The sequence below is a fragment of the Polypterus senegalus genome, chromosome 18 (genome assembly GCF_016835505.1).
Source record: "Polypterus senegalus isolate Bchr_013 chromosome 18, ASM1683550v1, whole genome shotgun sequence".
Taxonomy (NCBI): domain Eukaryota; kingdom Metazoa; phylum Chordata; class Cladistia; order Polypteriformes; family Polypteridae; genus Polypterus; species Polypterus senegalus.
The window spans coordinates 9,159,463-9,183,750 of record NC_053171.1 but is presented as its reverse complement, the minus strand read 5'-3'; the positions used below and the strand labels follow the sequence as shown (position 1 = coordinate 9,183,750).

General features: G+C 46.2%; 2 protein-coding genes across 3 annotated transcripts in view; both read right to left on the bottom strand.

Moving 5' to 3' along the window:
• The window catches only part of kiaa0586 (KIAA0586 ortholog), a 215,379-nt gene that overhangs the window by 100,328 nt on the left and 90,763 nt on the right, over positions 1 to 24,288 (bottom strand). The window lies entirely within an intron of this gene.
• Positions 20,597 to 23,592, bottom strand: irf2bpl (interferon regulatory factor 2 binding protein-like). The gene has a single exon (XM_039741638.1). The coding sequence runs from the start codon at positions 23,294 to 23,296 to the stop codon at positions 21,332 to 21,334; it is 1,965 nt and encodes a 654-aa protein (XP_039597572.1). The 5' UTR covers positions 23,297 to 23,592; the 3' UTR covers positions 20,597 to 21,331.

Sequence of the window (24,288 nt, the reverse complement as noted above, 5' to 3'; positions counted from 1 at the left end):
TGGCCATTTTGGCTTTGCCTTCTTTTATGACCTTCTATATGACGACAGCATTGCTGAACCAATGGCCATGGTCTCCGAGCGATCTCCAGTGACACTGAGGATCTTTGTCTTTTGGATTCTGCTCACTCATCTATGGGTACACTATCAGTCAAAAGTCCGGACACCCCCAGAAATGTTCATGTTTTTGGTAGAAATTGATACACTATATTGACAAAAGCATTGGAACTTCTGCCTTCACTCACACATGAACCTTAATGCCATCCCATTCTTCATACATAGGCTTTAATAAGGAGTTGGCCCACCCTTTGCAGCCATAACAGCTTCAGCTCTTCTGGGAAGGCTCTCCACAAGGTGTACGAGTGTGTTGATGGGAATTTGTGACCAGGAAAGCATTTGTGAGGTCAGGCACTGATGTTGGATGAGAAGGCCTGCCTCGCTCACAGTCTCCACCCGAATTCATCCCAAAGATGGTCTATCAGGGGTCTCTCTGTGCAGACCAGTCAAGCTGCTCCACCCCAAACTCGCTCATCCACTTCTTTATTGACCTTGTATTGTGCACTGGTGTGTGCCCAGTCATGTTCCTATCCCCAAACTGTTGTACACAAAGTTGGGAGCATGAGATTGTCCAAAATGACTTCATAAGCTGAAGCATTAAGAGTTCCTTTCACTGGAACTAAGAGGCCAAGCCCAACCCCTGAAAAAGAACCCTACGTCATAATCCAAATGTTACACTTGGCACAATGCAGTCAGGAGAGTCCCGTTCTCCTGGCCAGACTCGTCCATCGGATTACGTGATTCATCACTCCAGAGGACACGTCTGCACTGTTCTCAAGTCCAGTGGCGGGTGGTGGGCTTTACACCACTGCATCCGATGCTTTGCATTACACTTGGTGACGTCAGGCTAGGATGTAGCCGCTCGGCCATGGAGACCCCATTCATTCTATGAAGCTCTCTCTCTACGCTGCAATGTTCTTGAGCTTTTGGAGGTCTGTGGCTATGGATTCTGTAGAAAGTTGGCGACTTCTGCACACCTCAGCATGTGCTGTCCCCGCTCTGTGATTTTATGTGGCCTACCACTACATGCTGCTGTTCCCAGTTTGTTATAATTCCACTAACAGCTGATCGTGGAGTATTTACTAGCGAGGAAATTTCAAGAATGCACTTCTTACACAGGTGGCATCCTCTCACGGTACCACACTTGAATTCCCTGAGATCCTGAGAGCGACCCATTCTGTCACAACTTTTTGTAGAAGCCGTCCGCATGCCGAGGGGCTCGATGTTACACACCTGTGGCCATGGAAGTGACTGGAACACCTGAATTCAGTGATTTGGAGGGGCATCCCAACACTTTGGGCAATAGAGTGTATACTTTTTTATTGAGATGCTATTTAATTGACTTAAAAATATAGCCAAGCCATTACTAGGGTTTGTGTAAAATGGCCATTACTGCTTGAGATGACTGATTTTTAATTTATGATTCACAGCCCCATTTTGAGCAGCAGATCCTTCAGTGCCTTAGTGGTCAACTGCCTTAGCTTATCCTTAATTAGTCTGGTGTTAATGCTAATTGGTAATTAGAGAAACCTTTGTGATTGCATTAGCACCGCCGAATCCTCTTATTCAGTTCACTTGGGTTGCAAGGTACTGGCATTCCCAATGCTCACTCCTGGAGTCAAAATTGGCTGAAATTAATCCGCTTACACAAAAAAATAATGTCAGTGTACCGTTTGTTTGCTGAATGAAGGCCATTCCACATGACACGTTGCCAAGAAGCTGAATATTTCATACTGACAGAAGAGGGCAAACTGGATCTGACCAGCACAGGAGAAGAAGGGAAAGGCCCAGATGGGCGTCAGAGTGTGTAGGGGGCAACAAATGCTTTTACAGGTTGGCATCTTCCTTTAAAATACACACCAAATGCCAGTGCTATCTGCAACAGAGAAATGGCCTAAAAAGGCAGGGCTTCAAAGAACAAGCCATAGCTGAAACTGGCAAATAAAAGTTTCAAGTGGGCAAAAGAACACAGACATCGGGCAGAAGAAGACTGGAAAACAATATCATGGTCTGCATCCCGGAGTCGTCTTTTGTCTGTTGCAGACAACACGGTGTCACAAGAATGGACAGGAGACATAAAAAGGTTTGGGGCAGCCACCCGTATATTATGCGCTGGCAGCAGAAAGCGTTGGATTTTTGTAGAGTTGTGTCTGGTTCAATGTCCAAAACAGAACTGATGACATGTGGCAAAGATGGCGGCTTTAAAGGTCTGGACAGGAAGTGACAGCATCACAGGCCCGGGAGCTGGAAGTGAAATCATGAGAGGCGGCGGAAACTGGAAATGACGTCGTCAGGGCAGGAAGTGACATCATCACGGGTGCCAGAACCCTGTTGAATTTCGCGTGAATGGTCTGCAGAGGATTGAGAGAAAAAGTCAGTGCACTTCGCCACCCCGCTGTCAGATAATGGAATTGTCACTATTCGAGCTCTTTAGCTGCCTCCCATGTACAAGTGTGTGACAACTGGTTTTTGGTGTATGTTTTAAAGTAGACGCCAACTGAGGACCAGTAAAGCATTTGTTTCTCATAACACTCACTTTGAAGTTCATCTGGGCCTTTCCCTTCATTTTCTTCCCTAGTTAGGTGAAGTTCGCCTTCTTCTCTCAAAGCAGTAATAGACAACTTTGTATGAACTCTTTAGTTTCTGGGCTATCAGTCACATGGAATAAACTCCATTCTGCAACCAAAGCAATAAATGGACATGTTCCTTGAGAAAACTGTTCCCTTTTTGGCCATGTCTGAACCGAGAACTGAACTTTAGGAATGCCAGCACCTTGCAACCCAAATGAACAGAATAACAAGATTCAGCAGAGCCAATGTATTTACAAAGGTTTCTCTAATAACCAATTAGCATGTAAACAGGACTAATCAAGGAGAAGCTAAGGGAGTTGACCGTTAGGACACTGAAGGAACAACTGCTGAAAATGTCACTTTTAAAAATCAGTCATTTCAAGCAGTAATGGCCATTATTATACCCAATAGTAATGTCTTGGCTATATTGTTAAACAGATTTAATGGCATCTTGATAAGAAAAGGGATCAGTTTCTATTTCTGGGTATGTCCTGACAGCCATGATTGGGTTTGTAAACAATTATCAGTAAAGGAGCTTAGCATGAGGGGATTTGCCAGACACTGAGTGAGCCCCTCCTGTGGCTGCAGCACATGTCATTTATTTAAGCCCTGTGTAAGTGGGCTCATGTCATGGGAGCCCAAACTACCATCCTTAGCTCAAAACAGACCAGAGGCCTTGAGTTCCCCTCTTACTGCAGCTGTACAACATGTTAACACGCCACACTGGAATCCCTTTGGTCCCTCAATATTTGCCTTCCCTCTTTTCTACCAATCAGACACTTGGAGGGCTGTTAGGACTACAGAAATCAAACACACTAAACAAATAAAAACTACAAACAAATAAGTGAAGAAAAAATAAAATGAACAAAAACACGGAGTGGCCATTTCAATGACTGTGTGCTGAATAGCCCTCAATAGGATCCGTGATCACTTGCTCACCGGCCGTCTGGTCTTATGTCTAAGAAGTCTACCATTGACTGCATCCTGGCACTGAGGGTTCTCATGAAGCGCAAACGCGAATATCGGCAGAGTTTCTTTGCAGCCTTTGTCAATTTTCATAAAGCGTTCAACTCAGTTGATCGAGCTGCTCTGTGGGATATCCTGAGACTTCGTGGGATCCCCTCGAGGTTGCTGGATATCATGGCTGGCCTGTACACTGGCACTGTGAGTGCTGTGCAGAGTGGAGGCAGAACCTTTGTGTTTTTCCCAGTTGATTCTAGGGTTTATCAGCGGTGTGTTCTGCTCCTAATCTGTTCAATGCTTGCATGGACTGGGTGTTGGTCAGGGTCGTGGGGTCCAGCGGCTGTGGGGCATCTGTTAGTGAAGAAAGATTCACGGATCTTGACATTGCTGACGATGCTGTGATCTTCACGGAGTCAATGGAGGCTCTGATCGGGGCGCTCGAGAGACTGAGTGAGGAGTCTGAGGGTCTGGGCTTGTGAGGGTCCTGAAAAAAACCAAACAGCCAGGCCTTTAATGACCTCTTGGGCACAGCCATCAGCAATGTGTCTGTGTGCAGAGAGAGTGTCGACCTCGTCATCGAGAGGTTTATTTACCTTGGCAGTGACATTCATGTGACTCTGGTGACTCTTCCTATGAAGTCAGTAAATGGAATGGGAGAGCATGGGGGGTCATGAGGTCGCTGGAAAGGGGTGTGTGGCGCTCCCGATATCTCTACAAAAGGACAAAGGTCCAAGTCTTTAGAGTCCTGGTGCTTCCTGTCTTGCTATATGGTTGCGAGACATGGACGCTATCCAGTGACCTGAGACAAAGACTGGACAGATTTGGTACGGTGTCTCTAGAAAATCCTTGGGTACTGTTGGTTTGACTTTGTGTTACTCATGGTGTCCCAAATGAGTCACATGACCTGCATTGTGAGGGAGCGTCACTTATGGCACTACGGCCATGTGGCACGTTTCCCCGAGGGTGATCCAGCTGGTAAGATCCTCATTGTTGGGAACCTGAGTGGCTGGACCAGGCCGAGGGGTCGCCCACATAAAACCTAGCTGTGGCAGATAGAGGATCATTTCCGGAGGGTGGGACTGGACCGCGTGTCTGCCCGGAGGGTTGCTAACGGGGATCCCAAGTTGTTTCGTTGTGTAGTGGGTGCATTAACGCACTGTACCAGTGCATGCTCCCTAACTTGACGTGACTTGAAATGAAATGTCAACAAATGTAAAGAAACACACATTGGAAGTAAAAATGTTAGGTTTGAATACGGGGGGGGGGTTTGAATGCCCCCCAACTTGTCTGGTGCTGAAGACCACGGCAGTAAGGACTTTCTTGGACAGGTAAAAGCCACACAACAGACAGAAGCAGCCATTAACTTATACAGAATATAAACAGCCAATATATATATATATATATATATATATATACACACACACACACACACACACACACAGTGTATATATGTTGATAAGTAAAGAAAGCATAACAACACAGATGAAGTTTTGGGGAGTCCACCCCGTATAGTCTTATATAATATGCTACAATGGCTGTCCATTTGTCTGTCCAGGATTTTAAATCACCTGTTGCTCGTATACCTTTCACGTATTGACCTGAAATTAGATAATTCCATGCCAGACCAGGGGATGACAGAGTGCTGATCTTTCCCCTTTTTTAATCGGCAGACCAACCACGGGAAATTTTGCCTAGACTCGATGACATCACTTCTGGTTCCGGGGCCAATGACATCACTTCCCTTGGCCGGCCAACTTTAAAACCGCCATGTTCGCCTGTCTTTTGCTGGTGTGAAGTCTGTTGAGACTTGTTTCGTTTGAACCAAACTTTCATTGCTGGCAACCTATTTCATATATATGGGTGGCTTCCCCCAAACCTTTTTCTGTGTTTATTGAATCCTTTCATTATATATATATATATATATATATATATATATATATATATACACATGCATATACAGGGCCTAACGAAACAGCTGAAAAACCGTTGCTAGTGTGGTTGAACGAGAAACACCTTGCAGGGGATAGCGTAAGCGAGGCAATCATATGCGAGAAAGACAGGAAGATTCATGGCGATTTACTGAAAATAAAATCCTTCTTCAAGTGGCGAAGGTGAGGCATTTAAAGCCAGTAGAGGATGGTTTGAAAAATTTCGCAAGAGAAGTGGCATTTCATTTTTTTCCCCCTGTGCTTAAAACTCATAAAAAAAAGTGTCTACAGCGAGCAGTTTGTAAGCGTCTAGCACAGACTCTTACAATGTTAGTGTTCTCTGTTCAAGGGTTTCTCAGTGCTATGCAATGATTTTACATTTAGTTTACTATTAAACTGTGCATTCTATGGTATAATTAGCTATTTTTGTACTTAAAAAATATATATTTACATACAGTTCGTATGGTCTGGAACGGATTAATTCTATTTACATACAATCTTATGGGGAAATTACATTCGGGTCGCGTCCAGAGTTTTGGAGCGGATTACGGTCGTGACCAGAGGTACTACTGTATATATAAAATATATAGATAAAACAGCCAAAAAACATAGCTTGTCACCCACTGCGACTCAGCAGAAGCACGGGATATAGGATTTGGAATTGAGGGAAAAATGAAGTGACAGTGCTGCTCAACAATAGCACAATACGTTAAGGAAAAGCATACAAGGCTAAAGAAAAACCTGACAGGGCCCAAGAGAGAAATGGACTACAAAAAAAATACACACAGTGTTGGACTTACGTAAATTAAAACAAGGGGAAAGCATCAAGAACTACCATAAAACAGAGAAGTACGAGTCAGAGAAGCGCTGAATAGGACCCGTCTTCTCCAGCTCCTTCCACAGAAGGAGAAATGAGAGAGGCAGCCACCGTTCAATCCAGGGAGCTCGTTGCTCCAAATATCTCACCCAGCCCGTCCATTTCATTTACACGACTCAGTAGTGTTTTCCACTAATCCTGTAATTCTTTATATAAAGGAGTGCTTCCCAGTTTCGGTACTGAGTGCACTTTCACTTCCTCTCCACTAGGTGTCCTCCAGTACGTAACTTACAAATTCTGTTGATTCATTTTTTGATGCCTTTGACAACCCTGAGCACATGAAAGACGTCCCCACGCATTCTGCTCCCTCCGCCAGTCAAAGCAGCCCTCCTTCATTTCAGGGATGGGTTTCTTTGCTCCTGTTTCAGAACTGCTCACAAACTCCTCAGGGGCGGCCTCACTACAGCTACCTTACTAGCTGACTGCAAAATCTCCTGATTTCTGCTTCAAAGTCTTTCCAACGTCACTTAACTTTTTTTTTTTTCCAGTTGCTTCTGTTCGTTGCCATGGTGATGTGAATGTAAAGTGCCAACCCCTCTTCAGGCGAGTCTCTTCTTCACTGCAACCTGCTGCATCGGGATACACCCTACTCTTTACGAAGGATGCCCAGGGGTCTTTCATAAGCATAGAGAGCCGGGACCTCGGTTTTTATGTCTCATCTGAAGAATGGCGCCATTTTTACAGCAGTGTCTCTGTGCACTGGGATCCACATTCAGACCACAGAGTAAGTGTCCCCTGCTGGACTCACCAACACCCATCACGGCCTCGTCATTCAGGCCACCCCTGGTCAAATCATCCCCTGTCTCTAACTGGCTTACCATCTGCCACCCCTTCAGCACCTAACAGCTAATGTGTGGTGAGTGTACTGGCACAAAAATGGCTGCCATCACATCACCCAGGTGGGTGCTACACATTAGTGGTGGTTGAAGTGGCTCTCCGCCCACTGAAACTCCTTTAGTGGTGAGAAAAGCGCTAGATAAATGTAAAGAATTATTAATATCACAACCTGCTGCCGTGTGAAGTGACGTAACGGGACTCAACACAACGCTTGTACCTGCGTCTTTTCCGGTTACTTCTACAAACTTAGCTTTTTCTTGCTAAACTTATGTTACTTTCTACTTGTTTCTCTGTGGATATTATATAGGCTTTACTTATAACATTCAGTACTTTCTGTACATATGGCACATTCAGAATGGTCGATATGATACGACACGCTTTAAAAACCGTGTGCCCTCCATGGCTTACCAACTGCAAGGCAGATCATAAACTAGGACTAATCTGTAGTCAGAGGGACAAGAAATAATTAGAATATTCCATTTACAGTTTAGCTTAGTCCCATAGACTATGCACTAATATATAGGCAAACATTTTAATATTTTAACAATATAAATATCAAATAGCTCTTACAATGCTATTATGACACAAGAAAGGGTTAAAAAAAAAAATAGATTGTTTTCACTGCGTTTTAAAAATGATGTCTTAAAGTTGGCGGCCATCATTAGCGATACACTCTTCGAGATGATTTCTGAACGCTCGCATGACTCTTTCAGCGGTGATTTCATGGCGAGTGGCATACTTGAGGGCTTCATGGTTTTGAGGTCGGTGTGTGTATATACCTTCGACCTGAGAGAGCCCCACACGGAACGAGATCAGGCGAACGTGAAGGCCATCCGACATCGCGCCGCAGGGAGATTAGCTTCAATGGAAACATCTCCCGCAAAACTTGCATGGATCTCTGCGCCATATGAGCTGTTGCTCCATCCTGTTGAAACCAATGCATCCTACCACATCCATTTCTTCCAGTTGGGGCTTCAAAATGTTCTCTAGCATTTCTATGTAACGTTCTGAAGTGACAGTGACTGTTGCTCCTCTCTCCTCAAAAAAGTAAGGGCCTAAATTGCCAAATTCTGCCCTTCTCTGGACTTTTTCCAGTGCTGTTAGGTCCTTTTTGTAGCCTGGAGACCAAAACTGCACACAGGACTCCAGATGAGGTGTTATCAGTGTGTCATAAAGCTTGTGACTTGTACTCCACAGGTCAAGGCGCTATATAACTTCACACTCTGTTAGCCTTCTTAATGGCTTCTGAACACTGTCTGCCAGTTGAGAGTGTCAAGTTCACCACAACTCTTAAGTCCTTCTAATAAGGTGGACTTTCGATTTTCAGACCATCCACCCCAACCCGTGTATTCAAACCTAACATTTTTACTTCCAATGTGTAATTCTTTACATTAACTGACATGTTGGGGTGCATGCACTGGTAGAGCCCTTTGCCGCACCCACTACACGACGAAACAGCTCCGGATCCCGGTTGGCAACCCCCCGGGCAGGTACGCGGTCCAGTCCCACGCTCCGGAAATGACCCTCTATCTGCCACAGCCAGGTGTTACGTGGGCAACCCCTTGGCCTGGTCCAGCCACTTGGGCCCCCAGCAATGAGGATCTTACAAGTCGGATAACCCAAGGGGAAAATGTGCCACAACTGACACTCCCTCACAATACAGGTCATGTGCCTTATTCAGAACACCATGAGCAATTGCTCATTCGACAAAAAGTCAAACCAACGGTACCCAAGGACCCTCTGAAGAGACACCAAAGAGGCCCAGTCTTCAACTCAGGTCACTGGATGGCGTTCATGTCTCATAAACAGGGGGCACCAGGACTCTAAAGACTTGGACCTTCTTCCTTTTTCATAGATATTGGGAGCGCCACACAACCCTTTCTAGTGACCTCATGACCCCCCCATATGCTCTCTCAATCCATCTTCTTACTTCATAGGAAGAGTCACATGAATGTCACTGCCGTGGTAAGTAAACCTCTTGACAAGGTTGACACTCTCTCTGCACACAGACACACTGCTGATGGCCGTGCCCAAGAGGTCATTAAAGGCCTGGCTGTTTGGTTTTTATCAGGACCCTCGCAAGCCCAGACACTCTGGCTCCTCACTCAGTCTCTCGAACACCCCGATCAGAGCCTCCATTGACTCCGTGAAGATCACAGCATCGTCAGCAAAGTCAAGATCCGTGAATCTCTCTTCACCAACAGATGCCCCACAGCTGCTGGACACCGCTATCCTGCCCAACACCCAGTTCATGCCAGCATTGAACAGATTAGGAGCAGAACAGACCCCGACAGACCTCAGAATCAACTGGGAAAAACACAGAGGGTCTGCCTCCACTCTGCACAGCACTCACAGTACCAGTGGACAGGCCGGCCATGATATCCAGCAACCTCAAGGGGATCCCGCGAACCCTCAGGATGTCCCACAGGGCAGCTCGATCAACTGAGTTGAACGCTTTATGAAAATCGACGAAGGCTGCAAAGAAACTCTGCTGATATTCGCGTTTGCACACCATGAGGACCCTCAGTGCCAGGATGAGGTCGATGGTAGACTTCTTAGACGTAAAACCAGACCGGTAGGTGAGCAAGTGATCACAGATCCTATTGAGGATGACCCTAGCAAGGACCTTACCTGGCACCGAGAGCAGCGTTATCCACCTGTAGTTGCTGCAATCCAGGCGATCACCCTTCCCTTTCAAGATTGCTTGCAATGCCAGGAGGAGAGCCTTACCACCAGCCTGGAGAAGCTCACCCCCGATACCACAGATCCCTGCAGCCTTCCTGCCCCCTCAGCTGCTTCACCACCTGTGCCATCTCAGTGGGATTGGGCGGTCACAGCTAATTGGAGTATCAGCCTCAAATATCAAGGACCAGAGATAAACTTCATCTGCCATAAATCTTCCCAAGCCTGACTGCTGTCCAAGTCCCTTTGTGACGAGTCAACGAATTCTCGATTATCTGCCAAATCTACCAGCTTGGTATCATCTGCAAACTCAACCAGTGTGTTACTGATATTCCAATCCAAATCATTTATATATATATATATATATATATATATATATATATATATATATATATATATATATATATATATATATATATATAAAAAATAGCAGCTGCCCACTACTGACCCCTGCTGGACACCCCTCCTAACATCGTTCCTCGCACCCTCGGGTTCATTTGGATAGGTTTGCACTGCAAAAGGCTCATGATTGTCACCTGCTCAGAGTTCTTGCATTTGCTAATCAACATGTCACACACCCTATGTTACTACTGTACATATTTTAAGTTAGTATTTACGATTATTTTACTTTAATAAAAAACAAGCTTACAAAAACTGGAGTTACTACGGGTGTATTTGTATTGAATTTTCAATTATTTTATTTAGAAATATCTAATTAAAAGTAACACTAAATATGCAGTATATTTCATTTATGAAAAGTTCGTATTATGGGACTATTGCATCATGGGCTAAGTGTGTAGTGCCATACCTGATACTCACTGGTGAGCTGAAGGCTGCACCTGAACTTACTGATGCCTGAGACACACGGGATTCCATCTTTTCTTACGTCTGCACTTGTAATTTAAAAGCAGCAGTCGCCATTTTAACTGTCGCTGCAGAGACTCGTTGGGTCAGCGCCAGCAGGTCAACACTGCAGAAGTATACAACAAAAGCCAATCTGGTGCCCACAAGTGCCCCCTTTGCTCCACCAGACTGCTTGTCAAGTGTGCCAGGAGTAGCCAGCTCTGTAATTATTCTTGGGTTTCTTGTTTGTCAAACCCTGATCTGCACGAGCTAAATGTGAACTGCAGCTATTTTTGTCACCGGCTGCTTACAAAAATGAGTTTGAAGTCTCGAGTGCCAGTATTCCGTAAGCCATCTCCCGGGCACTGCTGCTTTGTCATCTGCACCTCCTGGATGAATGGGCACAGATCGCTGCTGTTTAGTAAGCAAGGAGGAGTCTGTGCCATGTTCATCGACTCTGGGCAGGATGAGAAAACAAACCCGCCTAGCCATTAAGTAACACGTGTGGTCCAAATGTGCTGATGCACTCCTAGGATTCAAATATCGTCAATTGGGCAACAAGGACATGTGGGCGTATAAGAAGACAGCAGTGCCACTACTGGCCTAGAGACATGTGACATACACCTTGTGCCCTCTCTGCACCCAAATCATCTTTCTGAAGCTTGGTTGGAGGGAGAAAACCCTAGCTGATCTGCACACACAATGCCATGGCCGTGAATTACCAGCCAGTGGGGGAAGCGGTTGGATGATTCATATGCTCTACTGGTCACAACACAGCAACATCAATGAAAGGGAAGCGGAGCCCACCAGGGTACAATGTGACATTCAAGTGTGATGGTGTGCATGACACCAAACAAACTCTGTGTGTGTCTGGAAGAATGGATTGGGGGGTGTCTCCCACTCTGGGTTTGTATAGCGTGCAGGCAGGAAGCAGTCCGCTTTAAACCCCAGCGAGGCTTACTTGCCAGAAAGGAATGTTTCAAATTGCATGCAGTATCAGTCACAGGGCCCAAGGCAACGAAGAAGGATAGTGCTGACATCACAGTCTGAAGAAAAGAAAAAAAAACAAGCTGCAGCGGGTGGCACGCTTTAACCCTTCATGGTCCTCATTCAATCGCACCGCCTGTCGCTCCCATACACCCCTGCTGGTGCAGCACCCTCACAAGGCGCTCGCAACTCAGTCTCTCAGGTCGTGACAGGTCTGCCAATGCGGCACAAGGAAGGGGTTAATGCTTGCAGCTCACGTATCCCTGCATTCCTCAGTAAGCAGGCAGGCTGGTAACCAGAGGCAACGGCTGGCGCGGCTGCTGCTGCTGCTGCTGGGGGAATTGATTTGGTTATGCGGCAGCCTAACCTCTGCAGTCAACTGACTTTTGACTTTTATTTTTTTTAAAACCCATGGAGGGAGAGGGGGTGTCGGCATAATGAGGAAGTGTTTTTCATTCAGTGATTTGTGTGCTCACACTACACCCAGCATGCTTTGAGCTTTAGGAGGAGTGAGTGAGATTTGAACAGACGATAAATCGACCCGCGCTTATCTATTTATTAACGCTGCATAATGGTGATGGCAGGGCTGGATCGGGACGACAGGCTCCTTCTCATTCTCAGGTCAAGTGATGTCCCAGGGCCCTTTCATTCATGTTATCTGGGAGACTCAATTTAGATCCCGAAGGCCGCCGCTGCTGCTGTTAATCCTTTGGAAAACTAAAAGGGAGCACAAGGCTACGACTGCCAGCGTGTGGGCCCATCCTATGGCCCACGACTACACAAGAGCGGCGTTTGGGGGTGGCAAGTCGCGCCTAATGGGGGAGCCCTGCATTTGAGGTCTGCGTGTCCCATTCCAGCGGGTTTCTATGTGTGTGTGTGTACAGATATATATACACACACATATACACACACACACACACACTTGAGATGCTTCAAAGAGGAACCCTTTTAAAATCCATCTTTAAGGTCAAATTCCATACATGCACGTCTTTGAGAACACTCCATAGTCCATGGGTCGCCAAGTTCAGTCCTGGAGGACCACCGTGGGTGTAGGTTTTCATTCTAACCCCTTTTTTTTTTTTTTAAAATGAGTGCCCCGTTTGTGCTGCTAATTAACTTCTTGTGAAGCGTTATACTGCTCATACTAGCATGCATACTTTACATAAATCTGGAAGATTCCACCAGGTGGCAGTGTGAGATATCATCACGGTGAGCACAGGTTCGGCTTCGCTGTGATGTGAATGGCCTGAAACATCCATTAAATTGCGAGGATACCTTGCCACACTATCTCTGAAAATCTATTAATCCAGGGATGCGGCCACTGCAGAAAGCATTAGGCACGAGGCAGAAACAATCCCTGGGTTGGGCATCAGCTCATCGCAAGGTGAATACAAGCACTGACATACACTGGCGTCATTTTTGCATCACCAAATCCCCAAACCTGCATGTCTTTGGAAGGAAACCGGAGCACACTGTGGAAACCCACCAGGAAAACATGCAAACTCCAGGCAGGGAACACCAGCGGCATGACTCCCTGCGAGGCGGCAGTGCTACCGCTGCGCCACCGTGTCACCCCCATGTGTGTAATTATTAACAGCATTCATTACTTAAAGTTAACGATTTATCTGTAAAATGCAACATATGCAGTCATATGAAGTTTGGGAACCCCTCTCAGCCTGCATGAGAATCTACTTTCAACAATAAAGATCACAGTGGTATGTTTTTCATTTCCCAGGAACAGTTGAGTACTGCGGTGTTTTCCGAACAAAGATTTTTAGTGACGCAGTATTTAACTGTATGAAATTAAATCAAATGTGAGAAATTGGCTGTGCAAAAATGTGTGTCCCCTTGTCATTGTGCTAATTTGAATGCCTGTCACTGCTCAATGCTGATTACTTGGTTGGATGAGCTCGTCAAGCCTTGAACTTCATAGACAGGAGTGTCCAATCATGAGTGGTCAAAGGTATTTGTGGTCAGTCGCAGGTGCTGCTTCCTTCCCTTTGACTCTCCTCTGAAGAGTGACAGACAGCATGGGGTCCTCAAAGCAACTCTCTAAAGATCTGAAAACAAAGATTGTTGAGTCTCCTGGTTTAGGGGAAGGCTACAAAAAGCCATCTCAGAGGTTTAAACTGTCAGTTTCAACTGTAAGGAATGTCATCAGGAAATGGAAGGCCACAGGCACAGTTGCTGTTAAACCAACCCAGCAGGTCTGGCTGGCCTAGAAAAATACAGGAGTGGCACATGAGCAGGATTGTGAGAATGGCGACAGACAACCAACAGATCACCTCCAAAGACCTGCAAGAACATCTCGCTGCAGATGGTGTATCTGTACATCGCTCTACAATTCAGCACATCTGTATGGCAGGGTGATGAGAAAGAAGCTCTTTCTGCACTCACGCCACAAACAGAGTCGCTTGTTGTATCAAATGCTCATTTAGAAAAGCCAGATTCATTTTGGAACAAAGAGCTTTGGACTTATGAGACACAAATGGAGTTATTTGGTCAGAACAAAAAGCGCTTTGCATGGCAGAAGAACAACAGCGCATTCCAAGAAAAACACCTGCTACCTCCTGTCAAATTTGGTGGAGGTCCCATCACGCTGTGGGGCTGTGTGGCCAGTTCAGGGACTGAGGTCCTTGTTAAAGTCGAGGGTCAGATGAATTCAACCCAATATCAACAAATTCTTCAGGATAATGTTTAAGCATCAGTCACAAAGTTGAAGTTACGCAGGGATTGGATCTTCCAACAAGACAATGAGCCAAAACACAGATGGAAATCTGTAAAGGCATTCATGCAGTGGGAGAAGTACAATGTTCTGGAATGGCCGTCACAGTCCCCTGACTTGAATATCATCGAAAATCTATGGGATGATTTGAAGCAGGCTGTCCATGCTCGGCAGCCATCAGATTGAACTGAACTGAACTGGAGAGATTTTGTATGAAGAATAGTCAGAAATACCTCCATCCAGAATCCAGAGACTCGTCACAGGCTATAGGAGGACAACGTCTGGAGGCTCAACTATTGATGTCATATCTCTGTTGGGTGCCCATATGTATACACCTGTCTAATTTTGCGATGATGCATATTGCCTATTTTCTGTTAATCCAATAAACTTAATGTCACTGCTGATATACTCCTATTTCCATAAGGCATGTTGCATATTAAAAGGAAGTTACTACTTTGAAAGCTCAGCCAACGAGAAACAAAAATCCAAAGAATTAAGAGGGGGTTCCCAAACTTTTTCATATGACTGTATAGTTTAATGCTTTTCATCATGAAAGTGATATCACGTGCAAATCTAAGGATTCTAAATGTGCAGAGAGCTGGAATCTCATAAATGTAATGTGTTCTGTGTGGCGATCACTGCTGTCATTGCAGGAGGGAACCCCAGAAGGACACAGCGATTGATATCTGGGTCGGTTTGAAGATGATGTTTACGACGGTCTACTTAAGAAGTAAACTACGAGGTTAAAGTGGATATTTCGAGATTTAAGCCAAAATGTTCTCAAAATCTTTCATCTTGCCTGAAGATTGGGCCGGAGTTGCCTCGAAAGCCTGCATATTGTAATCTTTTTAGTTAGCCAATGAAAGGGTTAATTTTGCTTGACTTCTCACTACAGGAAAATGTAAGGAAATCGTGATACAGTCTGCAAGTGCACCTACACCTCGGGAGAAGATCTGCGTTCCAGCAAGTGAGGGTAGGTGTTGGGTGGGGGTATGGAGATGAATGGCAGAGCTGACAGTGGAAGGCCTGGACACACAGACTCAAGGCTGTCATGTCTGCCAGTTCCGCATCTACTAAAAATATCTTCAATTACTTTGGACACCACTTTGTGGAGATCTGTTTTCACTTTCGACACTAAAGAGTCGTATTCTGTGGATCGGTGTCAAAAAAGACAAACTGAATTCAACGGGGACTCGATGATGTATAACAATAAAATGGAAAAACTTTATAGGCACTGTACATGAGCAGCGTTACATCTTATAATAATAGTTTGTTTAAATAGTACATTTCCCAAGCTCCAAGCACCGTTCCAACAATCGCCTCAGATGTACAAAACTGAAATCGGCCATCTTTGTTAGCTAGGGCTACCTCCTTACGTCCAATTCAAACTCAAACCACAGCGGTTCGACCGGGACCCTCTGCCTCTCACACAATGGTAATTGCACACCGAGAGAGACGCCAAAGCTGGTGTATAACTTGAATAAAAAAATAAAAAAAAACGGGGAACTATAAGGCCCCGTTCATCGTGGGAGCCCTGCAAGTCTGATGAGAGTGCGGGTGGGTCGTTGTTTGAACTTTACAGCATAGCCCACCAATTAAGAGATCTTCCAGGAAGGGCAGCCAGCAAGAGGGCCGCAGCAGCAGCAGCAGCATGCGACTTCAAGGGAGCTCCAGACAGATGGGAGGAGGTGAAGAGTGATTAACAAGACAACGACACCAGAGGAGCTCAACTGTGTCCAACCGACCCAAAAAACAACATCCAAAAAGCGGAGACTGGGATATTTAACAGGCTCTACACACGGAATGCTCTTCCTACTATTTTTAGCAACTCCTTTTACATTTTCCATTGTTTTCTCGGCAGTCTCTGCCGAGTTTCAACAACAGAGGAATAAGGCCCTCTCGATCTGAATATGTTCCAAATATAGCTTAAGGCTGAAAGAAAACCGCATGCAAGGGAGAACCGGAGCGCCGAGGCACACAAGGACACCAGTGACCTCGCGTGTCTTGGCCTTGCCTTCCCTCCCTCCCTCCCTCTATATTTGAATTACTTTGCAGAGTAGACGTCGTCGGGCAGGAAAAATGGCTCAATGTTTTAACGCCAAAGGCTAAAATGAAAAACAGGAAGACGGTGCCAATGCATGGTAGCCCTGTTAGGCGACAGTGAGCTCTTGGGGTTGTACGAGATAAAAAGCGTCAGACCGAGGTGCGTCAGACAGCACAGCGATTCTCTACCAGACGCAGTCCCCCTGCTTGCCCACTTTATAAGCTCATTTTAAATGAAATATCATATCTCACAAGGTCAGAGGTTAGCTAAGAGGAGAGAATCCGCTCGTCATTCAAGCTATGGAGAAGCACCCACTAACAGCATATGAAACGTCAGGCCTCAGACGGCTCTTCTATCCTCATTGGCCTAAGGTGCCAAAAATAATAAAAAAGTCCTTATTTTGGAGGCTGCTCGTAAGAGACGTAAAGATTTACTCCATAATAAACAAGAACAGCTGCGTTAGATATTTGAAATATTCACAAATGTGCTTGAAAAAGATGTCAAATATTCTTGATTGTAATAGAACTGTGTACATTTTGCACCCTCCAATAGACTTCCATTGTGCATTAAGTAAAAAAACAAAAAAAAAACAGATTCGTAATCACTGCCCTTGCTTAAACGATAAACCCGCATACTTATGTTTGAAATTTGTCAATTGCGACCTTCATGTAGAGGCTCTCAGAGCAATAGGACCACCGGTAAACAATCAAATATCAAAAACAGGATCATATTCGTGATTAGCAGCCTCAAAATAGCATAAAACGATACTCCACATGCCTAGCTATGTGATCCCCATTTTTGCACAGTTGGTTGAAATAGAGCAGCCCTGACCCCTCGTACTGCATTAGAGGGTGAACCCCTGGGGTGGCCTACACACCTTCCAAGTCCTTCTAATTATTTCTGGTCAAGACACCCATCGGTTTACTCTTATCATAAGGGTGTGATATCCTGCATAAAGCACGGCCCAAACAATGGCCTAACGATGAGGCTTTTTCGAGAACCAAAAGGGAGGGTTTGAACGGGACACCATAAAGTTTGCCATCTTGCATAACCAGACATTAAGACGAGTCAAACAGTATATTACGTGTGGCAGTTCTATTGTATCGGTGAGTCAGTAGGCTCCATAAACAACTGACGTGATATTTAAACCATTCATAAGTAACTCTTGTGCACACAATAAGTCCAAAACTGAAAAACTGCACCTCTGCTGCGGCATTTTACGCTGCCAGGTGACCACTTCCGTGTAGCACAGAGGGCGGTTGGCTGGGTAAACAGACTGCTTACTGGACGGGCATCTGTGATGAAATGTAGAGTTGTGCCATACCCATGGAGGTCTCTCTAAATATTTAAATCGAATCGTTACCACTGCCTGCCGCTCCACAATCAGCAGGATGGATTTTTACTAAAGAGTTAAACATTAGCTTATTCTTTGCGTGAACAAATAAGGAATGGGGCTGAACCCAGACAGCCATGTTGATGTGATTTAGAAACATTCAACAAGTGGATTTCATTATTAACGAAAAGCATTCTGTCAAACATCAACACTAAAAAACAAACAAAAAAAAAAATGTATTTAATGGTGGCAGTAAAGGTAAACAGATGTGCAAATGTTTTCAAACGGCGGATCACAAACTCGGACCAGGGGACCCCCTGTGGCTGCAGGTTTGTGTTCCAAGTCCACTCCTAATCTGTGATAGCAGTTAATAATGGAGCTCACTTAATTAGCTGGGCTCTTCTTCTGCATTCAGAAAAGCACCAGAGTGTGATTTTACATTCATAAGACAGTTAGAAATCTATCGCTGCTATAAGCTTTAAATACTTAACTCTCTTTTTGTTGTTTTCATATTCATTTGCTCCGTTCGTTTTATCTTAATGACAATTAAAAACAAGGAGAGCAGACACCCGGGCAAAATGACCTGTCAGACCCACTAATTAGTAAATAACGGATTAAATAACCAAAAAACAGAATGAAAGTCAAAATAAAAATATTGTTAAACCTACAGTATATTAGCCCGTGTCACTGCTTAGTACATTTTAATAAAAATTACCAAACTCAGTTCTGGAATTTCTACATTGTCACCAAAACACAGAAACTCACTTAATTAGGCTAAAAAGAGAAATTGGTTGGAACAAAACCCTGCAGCCACAGGGGGTCCCGAGTTTGGGGACCACCGTATAAAAAGACGCACACATAACACTATTACACTTGCTGAACAAGCAGGCCCTAGCCTAAGGTTACGCGACTGTTTACCTCTTTTGTAAGTCCCTTTGGATAAATAAATGCAACTGTAAACGTACCCTGCCACCATGTCAACCGCTCCTATCAAACACGCTTCCTAAAACCGGGCATCAAGCTTCTAGTGGATTTAATAAATGAATGGCTAAAGAGGTGCACTTTGATTATCAAACGCCTCGCTTTCAAACTTCAAAATCAGCTTGCGACAGAATGCCAGTGAACGAGATGGGTTAAAAAACAACCCCAGAGTCAATGGAGTCTGTTCTCATCGAGGAGGTTAGCAGATCACATGCTTCCATGTCAGAACATGTGAGGCCACTCTCTTTGACGAAGCCTTTTAATTAACAGCCAAGAATTCCTCATTTTCCAATTTCCACCAAATCCGCTTACATGGCAAAAGATCAGGGAGAGACGCGAGAAATTCTCAGTTTCTCGGCAGATTGCAGGGTGCACCGCCTAACCTCTGCAACATGAATGGTCTTATCAAAAAAAAAAAAAATGCAGGAGCGCACAAGCTGGCGACTGACTGACTGCATGAACACAGCAGTAGCAGCGGAGAGACAGACCTGTGAATAAGTGCGGCTTTCTTCAGACGTGAAGAGCGACCTTCTTCGTATTGCACAGCAATGCCTCAGCCAGAGCAGGGTATCCGACTCGGATCCCGGGAGGCCATCGAGGCTGCAGGTTTTCATTCTGAACATTTTCTTAATGAGTGACCAATTTCTACTATTTGACTTTTCTTGTGTTCATTTTAACTGACTTGCTATCTCAGACTCGGACCCCTCAATCTTTTTTTTTTGTTCATTTGCAGTCAAACAATATAATGAGATGCAACAGCTGACCAGCTAACCTGTGCCCATCGTTCAATAACTGAAAATAAGGAAAGGTAAAGGTATCAGTAATCGCCACAGAACACTGCCAGCATTCTTGGCATTAAGAAAATCAACAGTTTTGGGCAAAGTCTGCTGTGGCAGATTGGGCGCACCAACAAGCCATGGAATGAAATAACAGAATTAACTAACAACAAAAATTGACGCTTCTAATTGAGGTCCTGACCTTTAGTGTAACTGCTTACCAAGGAACAATCTCATACTTAAAAAGCAAGTCAATTAGAAACAAAAACTGGTCACGGATTAAAAAACTGCATCCCGCCAGAATCAGAGTCTGATACCCCATACAGACCGGCCAGGGGTCTCTAAAATGGTCTTTCCGCCGTTTGGTGCTGCTCTAGACACGACACTCCTTGGCCGGTAATCTATTTCTAGGAGTAAACCCACTTAAGTCTGGTAGCCGTGCCCACCCAGTAATTTTTTTTTTTAAATACATGCATTTAAAAGGCTGCAAAAGTGACGTTGCCCCGACACAAAAATACAAACAGGAAATGGAAAAATAAAAATCTACAAAGGGCTGTAAACTCGCAAATGAAACACGAAATCCCATCAGTAGAAAAATCCACAGAATACTGGCAGCCCCCGCTTTAAAAACAGGGAATACTACTGAAATGTGCTGACTCTCTTAAGAACCCCCTTCTGGACGTGAACACTGGAAAGACTGGCACTCACACTGCTGGCCTTGCTTAAACTCTAGCAGTTGTAGATCAGCTTGTTGAAGTTAAAGGTTTAAAAACAGAAAAGATGGTTAGCAGAACGAGCCCGGTGTTCAAACCAGCAACAGAGATAAAGGTGAATGGAAAAGCGAATGCAGTGAGCAAATATGAATGGAAAAAATGAGGGCATTGTTAAGACAGCTCGGCTCAGTGCCAACGCGTAATATTCAGAAAAGACCACCACATCTCTGCTGCAATGCCACCTTTAACGACTTGCATGCAGAACAAATCAGTACTCAGGAAGTATTCATATCAATTGAATTTATTACAGTTTACTCAGCTCCAAGGCACATTACAGTCTTCTGTTCCTACAGAAATGTACAAAGAACAAACAGAGCATATTCCCAAGAATAGCATTCTGCTCTACGATTAAAGCATCCGTGCATAAAGGAAAAAAAAAAAAACTGAGGACAGAGATTGGAGAGACCACCTTAGTTGGGAAGGTGAGAAAGAGTGTGTGTGTGTGTATGGGGTGAGAGATTGGTGGATCAGATCACCAGGACAGAAAATGAACTTAAGTTGCTCGAGGAGGGAAGAGTTAAGAAATTTCCCACCTTTGTGGAAAGAAAGAAAAAAAAAAAAAAGTGCAGACAGAGGAGCAGACGAGGACCACCGCGTTCTCCAGTTTACCAACACGTCTGTCATTTTAGGGTGTTAGCACTTATTTTAGGAAGTGCAGAAATTGATCAAAAAGAAAAGAAAAAAAGAAATACACTCCTGCCCCATTCCCCAGTTTTCAAACAACTGTCGTTGCACCTTGGCCAAGGAGCCTCCACCCTACACAACAACAGTTTACAGAATGCAATCTGTGTAACAAAAGAGCTTCATCCTTTTAAATGAAGAAGCAAAATGTAACTTGTGTTTCAAAATCTCGAAACACACGGCGAGAGGAAAGTCTGTACATAAGACTGATTGTGTCAAGTCTGTCTGTCACTCACAGATACTGCATGTGGAAGGTGACAGAAGGTGGCTGCACACCTTAAGGGTCTCTCTCTTTTTTCACTTTAACGTCCCCAGCTAAAATGGTCGCAATCTCACCTTGCATGAATGCCCAAGGCACATTCGAACCTACCAGTGGGCATTTATCTCCACTGGGGCAATACACCTCACCGGTCGCCCCCTGCGCCTTGATGCTCTCTCTAGAACAAGGGAAACAGAACTTGTGGTTGGGCACCGAAGGGCACTGAACAAAATGTGTGTCCTCCAAACGTTCGTGGCAGATGGTACAACAAAGGGGCCCGCTGTTGGCCATGGGCGAGTCTGGAATGTTTTGCTGGTGGCCCGACTCCATGCCGGGAGGGGGCGCCCCTGGCAGGCTAAGGTCCCCGTTGCGGCGACGCTGGCCAGGCATCGATGCGGGGGACACTGGACTGCTGCTGCTGTGCCTGCCAGAGGTGGTCGAGTGCACAGAATTGCCATCCTTCGGGGAGTGCGCATTGCCCAGGGTGTCCGCCACTGACATCAGGGCCGCCATGGGGGACTGTCCGTTCTGAGGGGCGCTTTCGGGCGGCGTGGTCCGGCTGGAGTGCGCTGTGTGCCCAGGTCCGAGAGGTGGTGGCCCGCCTCCGTGAGCGGCCACAAACACCCCCGAAGCCATAGTCATTTTGAGCGCCTCGCTCTGGCTCGCCATCCACTGCTGCCTCTGCTGTTCTTCGGATGCCTTCAGTGCCGCCTCGGCGGAGTCGGGCTCCGGGGAGGCTTTACGCTTGCGAACGGTGGTCCTCGGGGCACTCGCTGCCACTGCCGGCAAAGCACGGGCGATGTTTACTAGCGCAGTGGGCAGCAAGGGGCAGCTGGCGTCTATGTACGGCTGGGGAAGCATGTCCGAGCTAGCGAGCTCTTTAAAGAAGCGCACATTCTCCGGCAGTAGGTCGCCCAGCAGCCGCCAGTCACCGGTCCCGTGCTTCCTGTCGTACTCCAGGTACTTGAAACCCGAGGACAGGCCTCGGCCGAAGTCCTTCATGCAGTCCTGGTACATCTGCTTGGCCACCCCCGATGCGCTGGAGAACACATTGCCGGAGCCACTGGGGTACTCGATGAAGATTTTTAGCTCGTAGTCCATGCCTGGTTTGGACACGGCATCGAAGGCGAAAACGCGGCCGAGTAGAGTGTGGTCCTTCTTGAAACGCACGTCAAACGGGATGCAACTAGACAGCGTCACCACGGTGTCCCGTACCATCTTGGGCTTGTTCGCCCAGTCCTCGGAGCGATTCCGTAAGCTCTCGGTCAGCTCGGCCAAAGCCTCGGCGTTGCGCTGCTTCTCCTTGAGATCGCGCTCCTGGTCCGTGCTGGACACGGAGCCTGGTCGCTTACTCACTTCAGTCAGCGACACGCTGTTGGGAGGAGGGGGGCGGTTGCTCAGGGCATGCGGGGCGATGGCCGCTGTTCCAGGGCCGTTGAGCATCGTCTGTGGCAGCAGGTTAGGTGGGACGTTCATCTGCCCTGGGACCGGAACCATTCCGTGATTTCTCCGAGAGGTGGGGCTCTGCCGATTCAGCTCCGGGGGCCCGTCGTCTGCCTTAGCAAAGCCGTTGGGGCCGCCGAGGCCATTCGGAAGTCTGCTGGCGTGGCCACCGATGCCCGGGTACTCGAAGCGTGCTCTGTCCGCGTTCAGGGAATAGCGATCCAACGCCGATTGGGGCGCTTTGGAGGAGCCGTCGACGTGATTCAGCTGCGCCGGCTCTTTTGCTGATAAAGCAGCTTGGCTCTTCACAGTCGGTGGGGGTGGCGCTCCGGGGGATCTCCCATCTTGGAAGCCGTGGGCTCTCTTGAGCTGCCGGGCTGTCTCGATCACAAACTCGATGCGGTCGGCGCCTTCGTAATTGACACATCCTCGGCACACTGGCTCGCTAAAATCCCAAATCATGGCCCAAGGCATGCGAGGTAGATCGCACAGGTAGCATGACTGCCTTCTGGAAGACGACACTTGGTGGGCAGAAGACATGTTGCTTTCCTCCCGTCGCCGCTGCACACTGTCTGGCTGCTTTCGCTCTTCACCCCCCCTCCCCACCCCCGGCGATATTTGCAAACAAGCTGCGCTCTTCGCCTTCGAACGTGCGAGTCCGGCGGCCGTCGCTGGCAGGTTACGAGTTTACTAGTCTGCACGCACACACGCACGCCTGCCTCACATTCTGACGAGAAATCCGGATTTGGAGAAGCTGCGCGCGCTCCCGTTTGCTGCGCTTTTTTTTCCGCTAGCTGCACTTGGAATGCCACCTGGCTGGGGTGGTGACGTCAGCAGCACACTCCTCGGCTCGCGCTTGCAAACTGGTGAGCCACTTGTTGCATCTCTAGCGCGCATGCCCACAATCGACCACGCCCACTTCTGCCCAGGAAGTTTCCGCTGTCGCTATTGTTGGAGGTGACGAGGAGCCATAAACGCGGTGCGACCTCACCAAAGCCACCAAGGACAGAGCGACCGAACGGTCATCGGCCGATGCTTGTGCGCATCAGAGAAAAAGACGCTTTGTCACCATAACACTGAAACGCCGCCTGATGGTGCTTGTTGAGAGTCGACCTCTTCATTACTATGTGCATCGCTACGCGCGGTCACACAAGTTACTCCATATGGCCCGGCTTCCACATTAGAGTGACGTCATATTCGTATCATTTTGACGATTTCATAAAAAGAACACTTGCAATTAGGATATTTTTTCTTAAGCAGGCCTTGAAACAATACGTGCAAATTTGGTAATGTGTTATTTAACATTTTTATGCTTTTATTTAAACGTTATTCTGCTCGTAGTAAAATGAGCAAGCGGGCTGTTTTAAGGGTAATAATATTCAGTGACCTGGCACACTCTTAAGTCCCCGGCTATCAAAATCTCAGTCCTTCAAATTAAGACCGTTTCTTTATATGTAGAACCTTTAGCCCCAAAGGGGGAAATTTGATTTTTATAGTAACTAAAATACATGAATACTAATAACACACATACA